Here is a 21,275-nt window from a genome sequence, read left to right on the forward strand (position 1 = left end):
GAGCAGAGGCCAAGGCAAGACGCTGAGCCCAGACAGAGCGGTGCCAGGGAAAGGCAGGAGGCTGCGGCTGCGGCGCAGAGAAATACCGAATGAATAATGACCTGGCAGCGTGGTTTGCCAATAAGTGTGGAGCCTGAATGCAGATCAGCACAGGTTCCTGGGGCCAGAACCGAAGAGAAACGAGGGCAAGATGAAAAGAAATGGAGCTTCAAGCAAATCGCCATCTTCACAAAAACCTCGCTCCCCTCCCCTTGCCTCTCCCTTCTCTCACCACTCCTCGCCAACTCAGGGGAGGGTAAACATGTTGGGGAGCACTTGCCAGGCTGGGAGCTGGGGGGGGCTCCCCTCAGCAAGCTCAGGATCTGTGCTCAGCTCTGGGTGCCCCTAGAACTCCCTGGGGGGGCTTCAGGACCATGCCCAGGGGCCACCTCGCCTCTCCCTGCCGAGTCTCCAGGGGTTGAGGGCACTGGCTTGGGTGTTTTCAAAAGCTTCCACGCTGATTCTAGGGTGAAGCCAAGGCTGAGCACCTCTGCTCAGATGAATGAAACGACAGCAGCGTTCAACGGCCTGGTCCGTGATGCGAACATGGCTGTGAGTTTGCCTTCTCACACGTCGGCGTGTCTGTACCTTCCTGCCCATGAGCAGCTGATCATCTTAGGAACGGTTCTCACTGTCTCTCTAGGTTGTCCAAACTGAGTTGGGGATTAAACCCGATCATGTGTCTGTGTGTCGACCTGGCCAGTCTCCTGAGCCAACTGCCATCAGTCCCGGGGCATTCTGGGCCTTGCTAAGGAGGTCACTGTTCCCAGGGGCCTCTGATTCCCGTCTCAGTTAAGATGTCATCCTTTCAAGATTCCTGTTTGCACAACTGTAGACACAGAGAAGGAAGGAGAGCGAAGCCGCTTGCATTTTTGGTTTTGGGTTTGAGTCCCTTCCCTTCTTTTTTTTTTTTTTTTTTTAATATATTTTATTGATTTTTTACAGAGAGGAAGGGAGAGAGATAGAGAGTTAGAAACATCGATGAGAGAGAAACATCAATCAGCTGCCTCCTGCACATCTCCTACTGGGGATGTGCCCGCAACCCAGGTACATGCCCTTGATTGGAATCGAACCTGGGACCTTTCAGTCTGCAGGCCGACGCTTTATCCACTGAGCCAAACCGGTTTCGGCATCTGTTCCCTTCTTGGATGCCAACCTAGTGGCGAAGGCCCTAGACTCAGCCCACCCTCGAGGGCACCTCCCACACTTTTCACAGGGAAGACGCGGGCTCCCAGCCAGCCAGCCAGCCCACCACCCGCATTCCCCACACCCCAAGCCTGGGTCTCGACCACACGTGGTCAACACAGTCTCAGCCCGACTCATCCAAAGGTGACCAGCAATAGGAGCTGAGCCACCGCGTTTCTATTCACTCTTGAAATGTGCTGAGAACATAGGTTGAATTTTCTCTAACTCAATCCTCCCATTTGAATAATGGGAACAACACTGGCCTTCACCTCACGGGGTGACAACTAACTTATCGACAGTGGAGGCACTTGGATGAGAGGTATAGTTTATAAGTACTAAGTATTATTATTTAGCAATCACTGAGTTGGTAAATGTATCCATTCATATAGATTCTTTGGAAGAGAGCTTTAAGGAATGGACAGCAGCAGACATGTAGCTAGATATATTTTCGAAAATATTTTTGTGTCTACTGACTTAGAAAATGTCCCAAATATTAGATATTGTTTCTGAAAGCACCTAAATTGCATTCTTCTTCAAATTATTATTATTTCTAGAGCTACAGAAAAATCCTTCATGAAAAGTGAGGGTATGGGGACTTTAATTCAGGGGACTTGGTCTCCCTCCCCTTGGCCAGGAATGTGGCTGCTGCCATGGGGTCAGCTGGGGAGACCTGCTGACTTTCGGGTCCCCTCTGACATCTTGCGGTGTCTCTTCTGATTGACACCGTGAATGGGCATTGCCGCTTGGGCAGGGAGCTAGAGAGAAGGTTGAGTTAATTCAAAGCACGCCTCCTCTAGCTCCTGAGCAGAGCAATGGAAACCTGGCGACTCCCCCTTCTAACCTGAGGGGTTGGTCCCTTACAAGCTGTCACCACAGAAAGAGAAGACCTTTGGCTAACAGAGAGCCCGACTGATACAGGCGACTGTATTACTATGGGAAGGCAGGGTGCAGGAGCCTAGCAAGCTCATTGGGGCCCCCTGCTGGTCTTGTAAGACAGGTTCCCACCTGGTTCAGGGAAGGAACTCCCCACTTGTCCTCCTGGGTGCGCTAGTGGAAAGAAGCAATGCTTACAGCTGATGGGAACCCCATTCCCTTGAATTTAGTCTGCCTCCTGCTGACAAAACCATGCGCAGCATGGAAAGGGAAGGCCCTTCTGATGCTGATGTATGAAAGCAATCGCTCACTAGACGGAACAAAATTTCTGCTGTTGCGCTGTGGGGACCACAAAAATGGATTATAATGGAATTACCAAGTCGCTGTGACCGCTTTTGTTCATGCACTCCCACCAAGGGGAATCAGAGTTGCTGAGACAGAAAAAAAGTTTCCCAAAGGAAAAACCAGTGTTCTCTTTGTTGACCTGAGAAAGTTTACCACAACTCCATTCAAAACCTTCAGGCACTTGACTTTTTTTTTTTTTTTTTTTTTTTAATATCCTTTACCTTTTTAATAAAAAGTAAAAAACAAACAAAAAAATACATCGATGTCCTGAATAGAACCCCTCTATGTAAAGGTCTCACTAGACAAATAAACATAGAACCAGACAAAAGAAATGGAGCTGCAAATAGCAATAGAATATATTACGAAGCGCTTATATATGTATGTATATGTCATATATGAGTGTGCTACACAGATGTAAATATTTGCCTACATACGTCACACACACATATGTATACTGACCTCTTTAGATTGAAGTCCAAGGCACTTTTTACAATGAACAGGTTAAAGCCATTAACTTAGAACATAACTGTTTCTGGGTACATATCGATTTATGGCGCCAATATCACAGTTCGCCTCTCTCCTCGCTCACCTCGGGGTGTCTCCGGTTGGTGTAAAGGGTACGGGAATTGGCTTAAGAAGAGATTAGGAGTGTTTCTAGATGCTAAGACTAACTCCTCTGGCTAGTTTCCTCTAGGGAGGAGGGTTCTCGCTGCTGGGATGCTGGTCCCCAGAGAAGGAGCACTATTTCTGCGCTGTCCTGGGCAGACCTTCCCGGACCCGCCCTGCGGGGCCAGCGATATCCTGATGGCCTGGCCAGCACTGGCTAAAACGAGAACCCTGAAAAGGCCTGCAAGGGGGCTCAAGGCTGTGCAGTGAGCATTTACAAAACTAAACTGGAGACAGACCCTCTCTTTGTGCCCACCACCCAAGCTCTATGGCCTCAAGTGGAATTTTAAGGTGCATTTGTTTTTATCCTTATGATCACGTGGGACCTTAACGTCATCAACTCATTCCGCAAAAAGGACGAAACGGTTTGATTTTCTGACTATTAGTGATGCTGGTTACCATTGCTGTGGGAAAGGCCGGTGCTTGCTTCTCAATATTTAAAGTGTGTATGGATCACCTGGGGACCCTGTGAAAAGGCCGGATTCGATGCAGGGGGCTGGCGTGGGGCCTGAGACTCTGCATTTCTAACAAGTTCCCGGATGAGGCTCCTGCTGCTGGTCTGTGTGTGGCCCACACTTTGAGTAGCCATATGCCTGAATTCTTGTTGGGGCGGGGGCTAGGGGGGGGTCTGCTTTCCCCAAATCAGTAATGTGTGTTGGTTTCCTCGATCTAGATGGAATCATAACTCTGAGGGGGGAAAGATCAGAATATATTCACTTACTATGCATGCAAAAGCCTTGGTCTGAGGAGCGCTAGAAGGGAAAGCAAAAAAAAAAAAAAAAAAAAAAAGACATTTCAGTTCTATTTAGTAGCAGAAAAATATAAAGAGACAAGTCAATTACTCCCAGTACATTCATCAGTCAATTATAAAACAGAATAAACAAATCCCCATGGCCCAGGGTGTGAGTAACCGGCTGAAACAGGTGCCCTGGCGTCCTGATGGCTTTGATGGAGATCAGCCTAACGTGCAACTGAGAAGCGGCGCAGATGCGGAGTGAACGTCGTCCAATCAGGACAAAATGTGTGTTAAGTTAGGTCTCAGCTGCACAGGCAGGTGGAAGCTGGGCATTTCGAGATTTGTCCTTCAGATGACACGAATCACTAACCTCAGCGAGCCCCCAGCCTTAACTACCTTTAAGCTCAAATAAATGGAGCTCTGAGAGGACCCCAGCCCTTTTTTTCCAGGAGGAGGCCTGCTGCTCGGCACTATCAGCATGCCTGTGTGGGTTTGCAGAATTTGGGCAAGGAAGAGACAAGCACGCCCAGCGAGGTCTGCCCTGACGCCGCTGGGTTTGCAATGTCATCCCAGAGTGATGCTAACAAGTGAGGGTCCCACGTGGGGGGAGGCCCGTTGCTTCTGGGGAACCTTTGTTCTGTGACCAACACACCGTGTTTTCATCGAGTGCCCCCGTCATTCAAAGGAGGGAAGTGAGAAATTCTCGGTGTGTCTCAACTGCCGTGTCAGAGAAGGAGGGCCTTGGTAGTTGCTTACGCAGAGGCTTTCCCCCAATGTTTCCCAGAAAGGAAAACATCTGGATTGCACTCTCTTTCCTCCCAGCTGGAGTCAACTAGTAGGAAAGGAAGCCTGCCTCTTTGCTGATCTGGCTGCACAGGCCCTCCCCTCTCCCTTCTGTCCCTCAGGAGCTGCGCTCCACATTGTGGGTAAACAGCGGGGACCTCGCCCCCTCCAAAGGTGCTCCCAACTCTGGAAGGCCCGTGGGCACACGGGGCTCAAAGCGAGCCCCGAGGAGGTGGGATTCCGAGCCAGCATTTACTCGGACACAGAGAAACCCAGAATGCCTAGAATTTTGAGTCTTTTGTGTCACAGGAGAGCACGGCTCTTCCCCATGCCCGATTCTGACTCAGCCGAAGGAAACGCTGGCTGAGTTTGAGGCCTGTCATTCACGTCACGGGGCCTTTGAATTGACATAGAAAGAGCCTGCTCTCGTATTCAACTGGCTCTGCACAGCTACTAAAGGAGTAATGGCTTTAAAAAAAATTTCTTCTGGAATAATGGCTTGATAGAATTTAGGGTAGAATTATCCTCCTAAGCCCGCAATAATGTTCTCTCGTTTCTAAGAGTCGAGTCTTGGAGAATTAGACCATGGCAGTTGTGTAGGCTGAGGGCCTTGTTCTGGGGTTCGGGCAATCACTCGCAGGGATGTGTACTCAGAAACAGTCATTGGGAGAGCAGGCCGACACTTGACCTGCCAAAGACTAGTTGGATACAAAATGTTAATGGAAAGTTACAATATATTTTGTAATATAGCAATATATTTCATATTTAAAATAAACGGATATGCTTTCTCCTATCATTAAAAAATAGCAAGCAGTACAGAGAGGCAAGATGCAAATTCATAGTGAAGCTCATCTGATTGTGAATATAAACACTTCAGTTTCTGAGTTTGCCATGAAAATGTTTCCTCCACGAACATCCTGTCATTCTCTTCTGTCGTTCGCTTCTGGTTGGTGCGGAATGAGAGTCTGGGACCAACACTGAGTAGCTGTGTCATTAAACACTGTGTCCGATGAAGGTGAATCGCTCTTGGTTGAGATTCAAGAACTGAAATAATATGACACGGTTAGAGAACGTCATTTATTCCCTGTCCTCCTGTGAATCTGGATGTGGGCTGTTCCGATCAGATTCATATTTGATTTGTCATCGGTTTTTTTTTTTTTTTTTTTGGCTATAAATTCAGCATCTCTTTGGGATCCTCACTTCAGGTGGATATTAAATTTTGTGCTTTTCCTCCATCAGCCTGGCTGGTCACAACGCCTCTTTTGTTTGTTTCAACACATGGTCCGGGTCCGAGGTGACCGCTTCCAGAATGCGATTCTCAGGTGTGTCAATGAGTGTCACGGGGCACTTGGCACCTAGATTGGAGGTCATACGTTGAAGATTGGATCATGGTTTGGTTCAGAGGGAACTCCAGTTTGTGTTTGGGCGCTTCCAGTAATGGTGTAAGAAAAAAAAGATCACAGTTATTTCCCCCTAGCCTAGATTAGAATATACCATTGCACGGAATACTGTTTAACAAGCTTCCGTCTATGCCAGGACATAGCTACATATCCCTTGTCTGACAGGAGTTTCATGTTCATTTCTATTCGTGCAACCTGGCACAAGCCTGCAGGACGAAGAGCGCTCACTTACGTTCTATGCCAGAGGCCGACAGTGACTATTGCTATTCTGGAACATTCCTTTCTTAGTGGGGTCAACAGCCGCGTTCCCCATGGTTACTTTGGTGGCAGTAGAGAAGGAAGGGAAACTGTCCAGAGCGCCATCAAGCTGTCTGACTGCAGGGGGAAGGAAGGGGCTGTTCCGCGCCTACCAGGGAGCCACCAGGTAGCTGTCTAAGGTACTGAAACCGGACGCAGCAGAGTCCATAGGGGACAGCGGAAACGACCACTAACGGATCCTTCATCTGCTTCCCAGCAACTTCCAGGGAAGTAGAATGACTGGATGGAACTGGGGACACAGTTTAGGATTTAAAGGCAGAAACTTAAGAAGAGGAGTAACCTAGTGGTAGTGCAAGGCTCTCACCGTGGCCCAGGTGCGGTGCTGTGACGGCAGGGCAACACTGACTCGGAATCGGGGTGCACTGCCTGTCGAGGTGCACTCGGAAGAGCAGAGAGGTCCCGGAGCTGTGTGCTCCTCCTATCTTTCTCCCTGCCTAGTTAATAGATAATAATGACTTTTTGGTAACTCCTGATTGCCTTCAGCTGTCACATCAAAGTGTGGGCTAGATAGATTTGGTCTGGCTTGCTGTTGATGACAATAGTGATTCCATTTTTTTAAAAAAAAAATCGATTGAATACCTTGTACTTAATAACATTAACTAGTGTCTTCATTTTAAGTACAGATAAACTGAGGTATGATGTGGTTCTATGAATTGGCCAAAGATGGGGATCCAGTGTTAGAATTTTATTCTGATTCTGAATCTCTAGTTTTCTTCTTTTCCACGATCACTCACTTACAAGGACATTACTGAAATCTAAGGGGGAAATCCTCAAATATATGAAAGTCATTATTTTTTCCACCCGGTGCCTTCTTATCCTTAAACAAACAATAGCTTGCAGTTGCTCTGCACTTTGGAAATTACTTGCACATACTTTTCCTCCACCTCCTAAGTCATGAGATTGCTGTTACACCACTGGTCCTTGCTGAGGTCACTAGTGAGTGGTGACTCAGGGCCTTACGCCTCTTGCTCATTTGGGTCATAGTAAGCATTTCTGGAGATGTGAACTCATGAAGTTACATATTATGAGGGTTGCAAGAGCGGTTCATAGATACCTTATGGCAATTTAGTCATGATGATCCTACGTATGTGGCCTTTGGGCCAGAGGTGATTTCCATTTGGACTTCAATCTAAGGAGGAGTGAGCCCCTAGTCTGGTATGATTTACAACTGATGCTATATCCTGAAGTTCCACTGAGATTAGTGGTCTTAAAGTATCACAGTACATCCCTGACTTTACAGTACATGAGGCTATAATATGGCTTAAGTGATGGGGGGAGGGAGAACAGTGGCCCTGTGTTGTTGTTTTTTTCAAGTGTCTAGATATTTTAGGGAACATTAGGGTACTTTGACCTGTTACTAGGTTATCACGAAGGTTATAGTAGGGACTCTGCACTAGGTCAGCCTTCCAGGAGTGGACAGAACTCAACCAGCATTGGAGGTGATTGTAACGCAGTTTTTACATAGAGTCAATTCTTGAGCAGATCATTAAACCTCCTCCACCATCAAACTTGGAAATAAGGAACAAGAGGGCATGGTATGAGAGTCCGCCTGCCCTCTTTCCCCCTCGGCCTGTGATGCTGAAGCACAGTGGGATTAGCCAAAAGACTGGCCGTGGGAGGAACCCCCGGGTAACATACCCTGGATCATCCATACCTAAGTCATCGGGGGTTGATTGTCCTTGCAGGAGAATGGGTACCTTCCCACATCCAGCTGAATTACTAGCACAGAGAAGCAGCCTTCCATTTACCAGTGCAGGATCAACATGCAAATTTGATAACTTTTTTTGGGGGGGGGGGGGGAGGGAAGATTAAGTATTCTTTTGCCAACGATAAAATCCATCCATAGCTATTGCACTACCAATAGGTCAAGGCATGCTCTCAATCCAATGTGTTTCTAGGATGCCAGTGGCTACTGCTACTGGAAGTAACTCCAACCACACCCTTTACTAGTGTTGCTAGCGTGGTCTTCCGCGCTCAACTAAGTGCACAACATTCATGATGGATTACAGACGATTTGTCCACAGACTGGATGGGTCAGTGATGGTCTGTGCACACTTTGGGGCAGGGGGAATGGCAGTGGAATCTTGCACGTCATTTATATGAAATGAAGGATAAATTGCTATTTGTGTGCACGTGCACACACACACACACATACCACAGCATTGAGCAGAGTGGAAAGGGTGAATAGGAGTGAATAGTTAGGGCTGTAGGTTAAATGATCAGAGTTGGCACCCTCAACTTGACCTGGCAGTGGTCCTTACTCCGTGAAATGGAACTGATGCTTTAAAGAGACTGCATGGTCATTTCACCTATTTACACATGGGTTTGTCTGTTCAGCTGAACCGTCACTGAAAGCAGGAGCACCATTCTTGGGACATGAAAATGGAGAGAGATCCTTCTGAGAGTCAATAGCTAAAAGGACAAGTAAAAACATAAAAAGCCAACAGCAAGGGCGGCATCTGTGTTGTGCAAAGCAACCAACGAAAATGTTCAAAGGGATTATCGAATAAACATGAGACCATGAAAGGAACAGCAACGCCAATTAAATAGGTAAAAAAAAAAAAAAAAAAAAAAGTTTAGCAAGAGTGGCCTTAGTTTGCCCTGGCCGGGTGGCTCAGTTAATTGGAGCGTCATCCTGTACAACAAAAAGGTTGCGGGCTCAATCCCTGGTCCGGGCTCATATGGGAGGCAATTGATCAATCTCTCTCTCTCTCTCTCTCTCTCTCTCTCTCAAAATCAATTAAAACATATCCTCAGGTGAGGATTAAAAAAAGAAGAGTGGCCTTAGTTCTAGAGTCATCTACCTTTTACTGGTTCCCTTGTCTCAGGAGACCAGGCCAGTCCTGCGGAAGGAAAGCCGGCCCAGCCAGACAACAGCCTCCAGCATGGCAACAGCGTCCTGCACAAAGCGAAGCCCAGCAGGGCAACCAGGACACCCTTTTGTTTCACCCTAAACAGGCAAAATGCTCCATGCAGCATCCTGTAGCTCCCCACGGCCAGACGTCAAAGGCCTCAGAGTGAGAAGGTGATGAGTAACACGACGCTTCCACATGACAACTGCTACGTGTGGTTGGGTCACGGAGTCCTGGAAATATTTTGGTTCCCACAGGCCCCTTCCTCACGACGCCTGTCCCTACACCGGATGGCAATGTTTCTGAAGTCTCTTGGAGTTGGAGAGATATTAGAATAGTTTTTGCACCAAGGTTAACATGGCACAGTAGGAACAGGCTATGGACATATCCATGTCATCTCACCTGACCCACAAGGTTCCCTAAGGGCTCCCTTTAATCTCATAATATTTCATGTGGAGGTGATTTCAGGTCAGGTAGAAGGGACCCCATGGGGCACTTGACCCCTTTGTACTCCTAACATCTGGACCTGGAGACCCCGCTGCTGGATACATCTCGCTGAGCGAATCCCCAGACAACACGTCTATTTACTCAGGTGTCATTGGGTCGCCCCTGCCTGTGCCTGTGTAGACCCCGTCCCCCACGTGCACACCCCTGGTCACGTGCTCTATAGGAACATGACTCGTTCGGATATAAGAAGAAAACTCTGCAAAGCTGTTATTTTTGGAAGGCTGCTTATCCCTCCAGAATGCCAACAGTTTTAGCTTGGCATCCTCTCAAACCCAGCAACCTGGTGCACATCCAGGATGAAGCAACCTGTATTGTGTCTGAAGGGACCTGCATCTTCTGTGAAGCTCAGCATGTGGCCAACACCAGCAAGCTACCTGAACGGAAAGCACCCACACTGGGGTCCAGACCAACTCAACACACATTTAGAGAGAGTGCCTACTGCGTGCAGGGGAAGGTGCCAGGCCCCTTTTCATTTGGGTCAAGTTCAAAGACAAGACTTGGATGGGATGTGGGATGGGTGTGTGTGTGTGTGTGTGTGTGTGTGTGTGTGTGTGTGTGTGTGCACGCTCTTGCAAACACACAGGTTTATACGGGTATTGATATTGGATGGATGGGAAATCTGGCTTTTTTATTTTTCTGGGTGTGTGTTTTTTTTCCCATCTCAATTGGGCTTTATGATTGTATAAGGTTTGGGAGGAAAGAATGACTGTTTTTGGCAAGTTGTGGGCAGCTCTCTTTTCCTTTTGCCATCCAGCGGCTCCCTCAGACAAAAGGAAAAGAGAGAGGTGTGCTCGAGGACCCCAGTGGTGAGGAGCCCACTCCCCAAGCCTCACACGCCCCCTCCCCCAGCGGGACCCTCTCTGGGCGGTTCACTGTTGGCCGCGTCAGCGCATGTGGCTCCCACTCCCGCTGTGAACACCTGAGATTGAGCGTGGATTTCTGTTCTCCACCAGCTCTGCAGCAAGGGCCCTGCCAGAGGTGTCGCTTCCTGTCATCTCAGCTTCCTGCTTCCAAGGAGAGGCACCTAAACAGAGATTAGATTTCTGGTTTCAAGGCATATCGAACCAAGCACGCTGAATGAACATGAGTTAGTTAAGTAGCTCGGACTCTCTTCTTTACATTCCCTGGTCTCAGCATTCCTTGATGGCAAAGGGACCAGGAGAGAGCTGATTTGCATCTTAAGACCTATGGGTAATGCTTCTGGAGTGGGGAGGTTTATTTAGCAACTGCTTGAACTTGTGTACGGGGTCGGGAAGGAGGTGGAGCTGACCCCGATCGGGCTGTCGGAGAGTGGGGTGTGGGTGGTGCCCACTGCCACGCTGACGCCCCGGGCCTCGATGATGGCCGAGAGCAGCTGCTGCTGCTGCTGGCGCAGCGTGTCCGCGATGAGCACGGGCAGGGCATTGAAGCTGGCTGTGAGGTGCTCCAGCTTGGACTCCAGGCTCCCAATCTGCTTCTCCAGGTCCTCACTCCGATCGTTGAGCTCTGTGATTAAGTCATACATGACGTTCTGCATCTGGAGGAGGGGCAGAGGGGCGAGAGACAGGGGACCACAGGTCATCACAGAGCAATCTGCAGTGGCCAAAGTGGAAACTCCTCCAGATTCCACCAGGAGTAACTTCCACTCCAGCCACGCCTGACGTGGCCAAGGCGGCTGCAGCTTACTTTCCAGGAGACACGGAGGCTCAAGGGGAACGCTGGGCTCCCCTCCCCCCATTACAAAAGTAACACATGTCCTATATAATAAAAGGGTAATATGCAAATCGACCGTAACAGCAGACCGACAAGAATGACTGCTCAACCAGTCACTATGAGGCACACTGACCACCTCTTGGTCCCTTTCCCTGGCTGGCAGGCTCCCATCACCCAATGGCGAATGGAAAACTGGGGGTGAGTGGCAGGGATGCGGGCTGTGCCAGGCCAAGGCCCCCGCCCCATTGGTTGCCCCCCCACACAGAGGGCAACCTGCAGCAGGGGCAGGGACAGTGAGTGGGCGGAACAGCCCTCCCCCCCCTCCGGCCAGCAGACTCCGATCTATTGTCTGATGGCAAACGGGGAACTGGGGGTGGGGGGTGGCGGGGGGCGGGGCTGGCTGCCGGCAGCCAGGGAAGATGGCCCTGGTTGCAGGCCAGGCCTAGGGACCGTATCCGCACATGAATTTCGTGCGCCGGGCCTCTAGTTCATTATAAAAAGATATTAGAGAATATGTATAATGGGAAAGAAGCAGCCCTTTTTTCTTAAATGGAGAGTTCTCATGTTATTACACCCAACCTTTTAGTTCACATGGCGCTGGCCCCTGGTGATTAAAGCGACGCCGCTGGTGGGGAGCGGACAATGCGAGACTTGGGAGCGAGGTTCCTGGGCGTCTCCACACTCCCAGGTGCCCCTGAGGCAGCAAGGCCGAGGGCCAGCTTGCCGGTCGCTCTGTGTCCTCCCGCCAGGTACGGTGGCTCTCGGGCTCCTGGTCATCTGCCAGTGACACCCTGATCCTATTTCATCAGAAACTTCAAACTACTCTGGAAGATGCAGAAACACTGGTGCCCTCAGGGGCCCAGGGAGTAGGAAATAAGGTGGGAGAGAGAAAAAAGGAGGAAAGGAAGGTGGCCAATATGAGAAACCAGAGAGAAGATGGGGGAAAGGGAGACTAAAAACACAGCACCTTCCCAGCTGATGACATGCCCACAGGAACCGACTGGCGCCCAGAGGGGGGCTGGAGGCCGGGCTGCCCTCGCGCAGGACACTGTCCCCGGCGCCCTCGGAAGAGCGGGCGGCTTTGGCGTGACAGTGCTTCCTCCATTCATTAGCAGTGAAGGACCTCCTCACCTTCCCAGAAGGTGCAAAACCACAAACACATCTGACCACAGGGCACCCCGGTGAGCTGGGCTGGGTCTCGGCCCCAGCGCTGGCCGTCGCCTGCTCCTGACCTCGGGACAGTCCATCACTTTGTTCCTTTGGACCTTGGCTTCCTCATCCATGTTCATAATCAGAACGACCGTTCGCAAACCCTTTGTAGTTTACCAGGCATTTTCACCGACGTGGTCTCATTGGATCACTTACGCCTCTGAGGCTAGGAATTGTTTTTACATTTCAGTTGAGGGAATGGAAGTTAGCAAAGAGCCCCAGGCCTCCCAGCCCTGCCACCCAGCATCCAACACCACAGCCACCTGACGCTTCCTCAGCTGGTGGTGGTGGTGGTGGGTGGACCAAAGGGCAGGGCTGGGAGGTGGGAGCTGGGAGGAGAAGCACAGACAGGAAACGGGGAGAACACGGCCCTGTCATCTCCCCTGCGCGTTGCCTGGTGACCGGAGGCCAGGGAATGTGGACAAATGGGAAATATGCTGAGCTGCTGCCGGGACCTCGGGGAGACTCCCGGGGAGAAGACACAGCCTGGATGGCGCCAGCATTCTCCTCTCCAGGCCTCACAGGGCGCCTGCCCTGCAGCGGTCTCCCCTAACCCTCTCCTCCGCACCCCTTCCTCCCAGGTAACTCGCTCCCAGATTATTGACATTACTTCCCCACCCCATTCCCATGAGCCTCTTCCCAGTTCACGGAGGTTTGGCTGCACCCAGTCTGTTCTGCGCTCGCCCCACCTCTGTGAGAGGCTGTGGGCGGTGCTGAGGAAAAGCACTCCTTCCAGGTGAGAGGCAGGCAGGAAGCACTGCTGCTTCCAGAAGAAAGATCCTGGGGCACGATGCTGGGCCATTCCTGCATCTCACGGGGTGGGCCCCAGGCCCTGTGAGCCCTACAAGACCCTCCTCCTGGCCACAGCGGATTGGTCCAAGGGTGGACACATGGCCCAAACCAGCCATTCATCCCATCTCGGTGAGAGTTTAGCATGAGGATCCACAGGCAGCCGAGGGCCTTTGCCGGTGGCTAGAACCAGAAGACTGACTCTCTGGACGGGGGCCTGCCACGGTCCGGCTGCGGAGACAGGAGGCAGAGAAAGCTGCCGGGGGCGAGGGGCGGGGGAGAAAAAGAGAGAGAACTGAAGCGGGCACTTGGACAGGAGAGAGCAGAAAGGGTAGGAGGGCTTTCCAGGGCGGGCTCCAGTTAGCTCCTTCCTCCAGTCTGCCCACATGCCTGCTTTGAGGGTCTGCCTGGAATGAGCCTTCCTTGTATCTTTATAATAAATGCCTCCATTTAAGAATGGAGTCCCGGTGGGTTCCTGGTAAGGGACACACCCAAGGCCCCAGGGAGCTCCCTCCATCCCTCCACATGCCCCCTCCTCCAGGCTCTCAGGAGCCCTGCAGGCCACCTCTGCACCCTCCAGGGGCACACAGGCCTGTGGCTTCTCCCCGTACAAGCCACGCATTCCCTGGTCGGAGCCCCCCACCCCCCTGAGCTTGGGAGGCCCTTTGTCTGGCCGGATCCCTTCTCTGAACAAGGCGCCTGCACGTGGTGCAACAACCTGCCATTTCTCTGATTGCACCCTCTTTTCAAAGGGTGTTTAATTTGCCTGAGGGAGTTTCTCTTGCTCACCCGGGAACATGTGCCATTATGGTAATTGACATCTGCTGGAATATCCTGCTAGTCTGGCCCTGGGCGGCACACTTGATATATAATTTCTGCCAGGAGTCAGTGAGAAGGCCTGCAATGGGGAGGGGGGTGGAGGGGGGTGCGGAGGTGGGGAGGCCCTCTGTTCAATGGTGCCTATACTCAGCTGCACCAGTGATTTGCAAGAGGAGCGCGCTTCTTTACAGTATTCACAGCAGTTCAGGGCCAGAAACGCAGAAGGGGAGTGTGGTGTCCAGCCCTGGGGTTCTCAAGGGAGGACTCCCGTTTGGAGCATCTTAACAGTCATCATAGGCTATTTGCCTCTTGAGAAGGAAAGAGATGCACCCCACCCGCAACTCGGGGCGAGAAAAGCTGGTCTATAAGGACAGAAGGATGCAAGAAAACGAATGTCCGATGATACCAGCAAACCGGAAGGTTCTCCCCGGTGTGACCTCGGCAGCACCTTGGCCATCAGTGTGCCCCGCCCTGTGCAAACTCGAGCTCATCTTAGGAGCCCTCAGGGTACAGCCAATAGAGCAACACACTACAGAGATGGAGAGGGCAGCTAACGAGTTCCAAGCAAAGACAAACCCGAGAGATTGAACTTGAGAAACAAACGCCAGGTTTTAAAAGGCGACACGACACACGGGTAGCCTGCGCCTGGGAAGGACTTGGACCGAGACCGTTTTCTAACGGGGGAGGCAGTGCTCCTTCCTTGCCTTCCTTGCCCTGCGCTGTGCAGTGTGAACGTCAGCCACCCCCGAGGCCTCTAAAGGCCAGCGCCTGAGGACTCCTTCGGACGGCTTCAGATGTGGCCACTCACCTTGGAGAGGTCCACCAGGGTGTTGGCTTGGTCGCTCAGCTTCCTCTGCTCCATCTTGACACTCCTCAGTCTGCGGAAAAGAGTTGGGACGGCCGCGGTCTTGGAGTGCATGTGAAGGTTTAGCCCCACCAGCAGATTCCGCATTCCCATCAGCGCGGGAACCTCAAACATGGGTGACAACTGACCAGAATCAAGGGCTTGTCAGCTCCCCAGAAAGCAAATCCTCGTCTCCATGCATGCTTGCCTTCAGTCACTTTGGGTTCTCACTGCTCCTGGATCATTTTCTGGCATCTACGCCTTTGTCTACCCAGCGGTGGGGAACATTTTTTTTCCCCCCCACCAAGGGCCATTTGGATATTTATAACATCATTTGCGGGCCATACAAAATTACCAACTTAAAAATCAGCCTGCTCTATTTGGTCAAACATTTAATTAACTCACCCCTAATGCCTTGGCAGGGTCGGACCAAATGATTTCGCTGGCCTTATGCGGCCCGAGGGCCGGACGTTCCCCACCCCTGGTCTAGGCTATGCCTTCCACTTTGAACGACCTATTCTCAGCCTTTCAGGGTTTCCCCAGAATTTCTAGGTCAGAATAACAGCTTTTACCCTCTATTTTCTCACTATGCTTTAAAAAACATGTCTCTTATAGGAAGCACTGACCATAATTTGTTCTGCTTGAGTTGTAATGTGGGGGGTGTGTGTGTGTGTGAACTGCGAGAACCCTTAGAGCCTCTTCCTCTAATTTTCACCTTCCATGGCAGCCTGCCCAATGCCTGCCAGTGGCAGGTGCACCAAATGAATAAACAGACTGGCCTGGGTCCCCTTTGACGCCCCCGGGGCTCACCGAGTGGGACAGAATGGCTCTCTCCTATCCTCTGAGCGTCCAAGGAGGGACGGGCCGAGCTGTGGGGTCCCACCCCTCCTAACTTGGCCGTCCGCTGGCCCAGCTTCCCGCCTACTCACTGGTGGATAGCTTGGAGGAACTTCCTCTGGTGCTTCCTGACTTTGGCATGGTCAATCTTCTTCAGCAGCTTCGTGTGTTTGTAGATGAGCCACGTCTCTCGGAGGACGTTGGCGGCAGCATTCTTGATCTACGGAAGAGTAAGGAAAGCAGGTTGCTGTCTGGTTCGGTTTCCTAATTTCACATCAGCCGTTTTCCTGTGTGCTGAGATAGTCTATCTCCTAAGGAAACGGCTCTGCAGTGATCTAATTCCTTAATCAAATCATGACCTCTGAGGGTGGGTGAGGAACACGCATCTCCTGCTGATCCTGTGCTGGGTGCGGTACCCTGGGGCCTGAAGGTGGGGGGTGTTGCTTGCTCTTCCTTAATTATTTCGGGACTGCCTCCGACTGCTGTTGCTGGTGCTATATTTAGACAAGCTGCCTTAACAAGACCTGGGGGCCCGGGGCACCTTTTGAACAGATAACTATATACCGTTGCTGCCCTCGCACGCGGAGTTCCAGTGCAGAGACTCCCATGGTGCGTGGCTTGCATTCGGAGAGTCAACAGTTCCTATCAGCTGGAGGTTCTTAAGGGCCTTTGAGGAAAAGTCTTTCCCACCAAACGGAGCCATAGGTGTCCGCAAATCCATTGTTTCCAAATACGTTTACCCTGCAATCTCACATGTAACTGTAAGTGGCATGAAGCTGAACGAATTGAAAGCTGTATCTGAAAATTGGTGAAGACATTTAGGCGTGAAAACAGAGCTGCCCCTTCCCCTACCCTGGCTCCCTCACTGTGCGCTGCGATCACACGTTTCGACATACGACGCTGTCACCGACTGACATGGAAGCCACGGACGTCACCCGGCCCGAGACTGAGCGGAGACATACGAACGGCATGCAGATGGCTGGGGGCAGAGCTGTAGCCCAAACACAGACATCCTCAGCAATTGGCAACAAGAGCAGGCGGAAACGTCTCTTATTAAGCACGCGCGCAACAGCCTTTTGGTTAACCATTCCCATGTCTGACAGCCACGCACGCTGGCACAGGCCCCCAGGCCCGGGGCCTGGAATGAGTAGGTCAGCCCAGGAGAAATCAGGTCACCAGCCAGAAAAGATTTTAATAAAACTGGCGAGTCCAGGCTCGCTGCTGCAGACTGACATCAACAGATGGGACGTTGTTAAAATCCTGGGACATGTGGGGAGGCCGGGGGAACATTGTTTTGCAGGCTGAAAACTTTTGTATGTGTTTTCAAAATTTATGACTCAGGCTGGGTTACATTTTTCATTGGTGCAGAAGTGATGTTCTTAAAAGAACAGCTAAGTCTTCTCAGAAATGTCTAAGTGACATAAATAGTGCTTTTTTTCTGTTCAGTAAAAATCCACTATGACAACAGTTTTAATGACTTAATTGCCCAACTTGGGTAATTTCTTGCTTGGAAGGAAGCAGGTCGTAGTGAGTATGAGCTGGAAAGTGAGTGTCCAGGCGAGGGGGGGTCTTTGGGTTCTGTCCAGGCCGCACAGAAGGGAACCCCTTCTCTCTGCATAGAGCAGTCTTCTGTAGGAAGAGGGCCATTTGACACGTGATCGCCTCAGTTTCCCTGGGTGCTTAGCCTCCAAGGAGAGCCTCCCAGGAAAATAGCAGGAAACCCTGCCCTGGCCTTTAGGAGACCAGCAGAGCCCTCGCTCCAAGGTTCCTCGTCCCGTGAAGTTAAGGCACAAAGGTGCTGATGGCTCTAACCGGTTTGGCTCAGCGGCTAGAGCGTCGGCCTGCGGACTCAAGGGTCCCAGGTTCAATTCCAGTCTAGGGCATGTACCTTGGTTGCGGGCACATCCTCAGTGGGGAGTGTGCAGGGGGCAGCTGATCGATGTTTCTCTCTCATCGATGTTTCTAACTCTCTATCCCTCTCCCTTCCTCTCTGTAAAAAATCAATAAGATATATTAAAAATAAATAAATAAAGGTGCCGATGGGCCTCTGACAGTTGTCTCTGTGTCCACCTGGAACGAACATTTGCATTTGAAAAGCCTGCAGGTGGATTCTGGTTCCAGCAGTTAGGAAGCAGTTGAGGAGTAAATGCTTAATAATCTATAAGATGGGAAAAGAAGGCCTTTCTTTAAGGTTGATAGGAGGCCCAGAGGAGGCAATGATGGTGGAGCTGATTGTCTGAGGCTATAAGTCAGCAGGCACAGGTCTGAGTACTTCATGTGCGTGGACTCAGTTAATCTTCACAACCACCCCATCAGGCAGGAACTAATATTATCCCCATTTTACAGACGAGGAAACCGAGACACAGACCGAGACCAGGAAGTTATAAGTGGCAAATTGAGTCCAAATGGATTTGTGTTACATACACAAACTGATATTGGTTGTTATCACCTAGCCCAAACCCCTATTTAAAAGGAAACCGCTTCAGCCCAGCGGGTGTGGCTCAGCGGTTGAGTGTTGACTCAGGAACCAAGAGGTCACCAGATCGATTCCTGGTCAGGGCACATGCCCGGGTTAAGGGTTCGAGCCCCAGTACGGGGTGTGCAGGAGGCAGTCGATCAATGATTCTCTCTCAACGTTAATGTTTCTATCCCCCTCTCCCTTCCTCTCTCTAAAAAAAACCAATGAAAACATATTAAAAAAATAAAAGGAAACAGCTTCAGAGATAGGCTTTGAGGGCCAGAATCACACAGCTAGCTAATGGCAAAGTCAAAACAAGAGCCAGGTCCAAGAGGAGCAGAAGGTTTGCATGTGGCCTGAAGAAAGACCTGCCTAGATTTTATCTCTACACAAACAAAATTATTTCCTGTTTTCCAGGACCAAGGAATCGGAAAGGACATTAGAAGATTTTTTAATCATCTTGGCCACCACTTAGCAATATGACAGAACAGGGAGTCCATGTCCTACACTTCACTTCAGCCCCAATGCGAGGCGCTGAAATCACAGCGCAGCCCGGGCGGCGGAGAGAAGCAGTCGCATCGTCTTTATGGGTCTGCACAGGAGGCCCCTGTGTATTCGGGGAACTGATGCTAAAGGCCAGCTTCGGTGCTGGCTCCGAAATTAATTGCCAGCAAACAGCCTGGCCCAACGCTAAGGAGATCAATATCTGCAAGAGGAAAAGAAATAGGCTTTTAACTGCTCTGCGCTTTCCCAGGTTGACAGTAACGGCTGCTGTGACCAGGGTCTCCCTTTAGTTCACCTGGCAGATGAGTATCGTTAGGATGGGGAGCAGCTGAGGTCGTGTGTCTTTCTTGAGGTTCGCTGAGCCCCTGATGGGGCTTGGGTGCCCTCTGAGCTCTCCTGGTAGATGGGGGCACCGGGGCCAGAGGTGCTCCTGGGAGAGGGATGGGCCAGGGCACTGGGAGACCCTGAGCAAGGTCGGCCACGACCAGATGGGGTCAGGAATGGTTAGAAGAGGGCCTTTGTGCGTGGAAGGCTGGCTGTTCTGCTCCCCGAATCCATAAGCCTATTAGCTGATCATTTTCTCTGCATATGTTCTCCACGCAAAAAAATGTATGCTTTCATTCTGATGAATGCCAGATGGGCTCAGTGACCTACATACTTTAGGAAGAGCTTTAAGGCTAATGAGGTTGAGCAAGGAAGTCATCCAAAGAAGATCTTGCAAGTAATAGTGACAGCTAACATTTACTGAGCACTTACTGTATGCTGGGCTCTGTGCTTTCGAAACACTTGGTGTTTGCAGTGTTTTATTAGCTCTCAGAAAAACCTCACAAGTGGATGCAATTATTATCTCCTTGGACCTGGTACTAAATCTCTCCGAGACTCAATTTTCTCATTCATTCCTTCAAAAAACCGTCGCCAAGACACTGTCCTAGGAAGTGAGAAGACCAAGATGCACAGCCCGATAACATTCAAGCCCCCGTGGGGTTTGTAATCTTGTGGAGACAGCACGCAGTTTGTAATATATCATCAGAGAAAAAGACAGCAGCGAGCTATCTCGACAGAATGCAAGTGCGACCGATCTGAAAAATGGGGTTGGAGTGTTGATTCAATGAGAAAGCACTCCCAACGCGTAGCTCGGAGCCTTGGCCACAGTGCTCTTCAATGCAGCGTCGTGAATACCCGCTCCCCCCAGGTGAAGGTCAGCTTCTTTCTCCTCACTGCCTCCTAACGAGAGAGAACATTAAACAGAACACAGAATTCTGTCCCTTGAGCTCTTGGCCATACCATCCAGGTCCAGGGCTGGCTCGGGCCGCCTCCCTGCCAGGTTAACCGGCCACTCAGTAGTTCTTACAGAGGGACTGCAGGCTGCAGAAGGAACACGAGACAGGGACGAGAGAGGCACCCTGTTGGACTCCCCGTGTCTCCAGAAGCCACAGGCAGACCTGGGCGCTCCCCTGGGGGACCTCTTTAGCATGGGGGCGGAGGGAGGCTGGAGAAGAGGAAGGGCGGTGGGTGAAAGGGCGAAGGCTAGGTTGCCCCAGGGTAGGGGGCCACGTCCTACTCTGCTAGCCACACCCAGGCGGCAGAGCACAGTTCTTTCTCCTCCCCTTTCTCCAACCCCCCCCTATATAACCGGTCTTCGGGCGGGGTTGGGGCGCTCAGCCATTTGGTTTTGTCTTGATATGGATGGGGGGGCCCAAGCTAGCTAGCTTGAATACAGATTCTTATGTTTTTACATCGAATTGGCTCCCTGATGTGGTTTCTTGGGAATCTTGAAATCTGGGCACAACATTTGGGGGCTCGTCCGGGATTCCCAAGACCATGTAGGGACTTCCCCAATTCGTAGAATCTGCATGACCGCGGTAAGTGTCTGTATTATGTTTGTCTGTTCTGTGTGAGCTCACTTCTGAAATCTGTATTCGCCCACATTGACAGTGGACGCACATGGAGGTCAAAGGGCGGGAGGAGTCGGGGGACGCCTCGATCCTCCATCTGTATTGGTAGCTTTGCTCCCGAGGTCGGGGGATCTGTAGGCGAGTAGCTTCGCCATCTGTATTGGTAGCTTTGCTCCCGAGGTCGAGGGGTCTGTAGAAATCCCAATCTGAAAAGGTTTGGCATAATGCCGCCGTCTGTTTCTTCCATGGAATTGGAAGGCTGTTTCGGGCCCTGTTGTCTGTGTTTTTGTTTTGTGTGGACTCACTTTGGGAAGTTATTCTGAATAAATGTCTGGTGAAAATATGTGAATGTGGAAGCAGAGAAGAGGTCCCTGCCCGCCCGCGCGCCTCCCAGGCAGGGAGGATGATCGGGTGTCGCTGTGCCTGGGGCCCCGGGAGCCGCTTGCTCTGCAGCCGGGGGCAGGCGTGCGGGAGCGGCGCGAGGCTGCCCCGGAGCCCGGCCACGCCGCGGGCCGGGTGGCTCC

General features: G+C 51.1%; 1 protein-coding gene across 1 annotated transcript in view; it reads right to left on the bottom strand.

Annotated features, from left to right (window-relative positions):
- Nucleotides 1-3,897: 3,897 nt before the first annotated feature.
- The window catches only part of KCNN3 (potassium calcium-activated channel subfamily N member 3), a 141,354-nt gene continuing 123,976 nt past the window's right edge, over nucleotides 3,898-21,275 (bottom strand). The window contains exons 5-7 of the mRNA XM_070397095.1: nucleotides 15,987-16,114; nucleotides 15,022-15,091; nucleotides 3,898-11,220 (exon numbers count right to left, since the gene is read on the bottom strand). Of these exons, the coding sequence (XP_070253196.1) occupies nucleotides 10,924-11,220; nucleotides 15,022-15,091; nucleotides 15,987-16,114 (495 nt within the window). The 3' untranslated portion in view covers nucleotides 3,898-10,923. The remainder of the gene's footprint in view (nucleotides 11,221-15,021; nucleotides 15,092-15,986; nucleotides 16,115-21,275) is intronic.

Source organism: Myotis yumanensis, unplaced genomic scaffold (genome assembly GCF_028538775.1).
Source record: "Myotis yumanensis isolate MYYU_CA2020_CCGP unplaced genomic scaffold, mMyoYum1.0.hap1 SCAF_17, whole genome shotgun sequence".
Lineage (NCBI taxonomy): Eukaryota > Metazoa > Chordata > Mammalia > Chiroptera > Vespertilionidae > Myotis > Myotis yumanensis.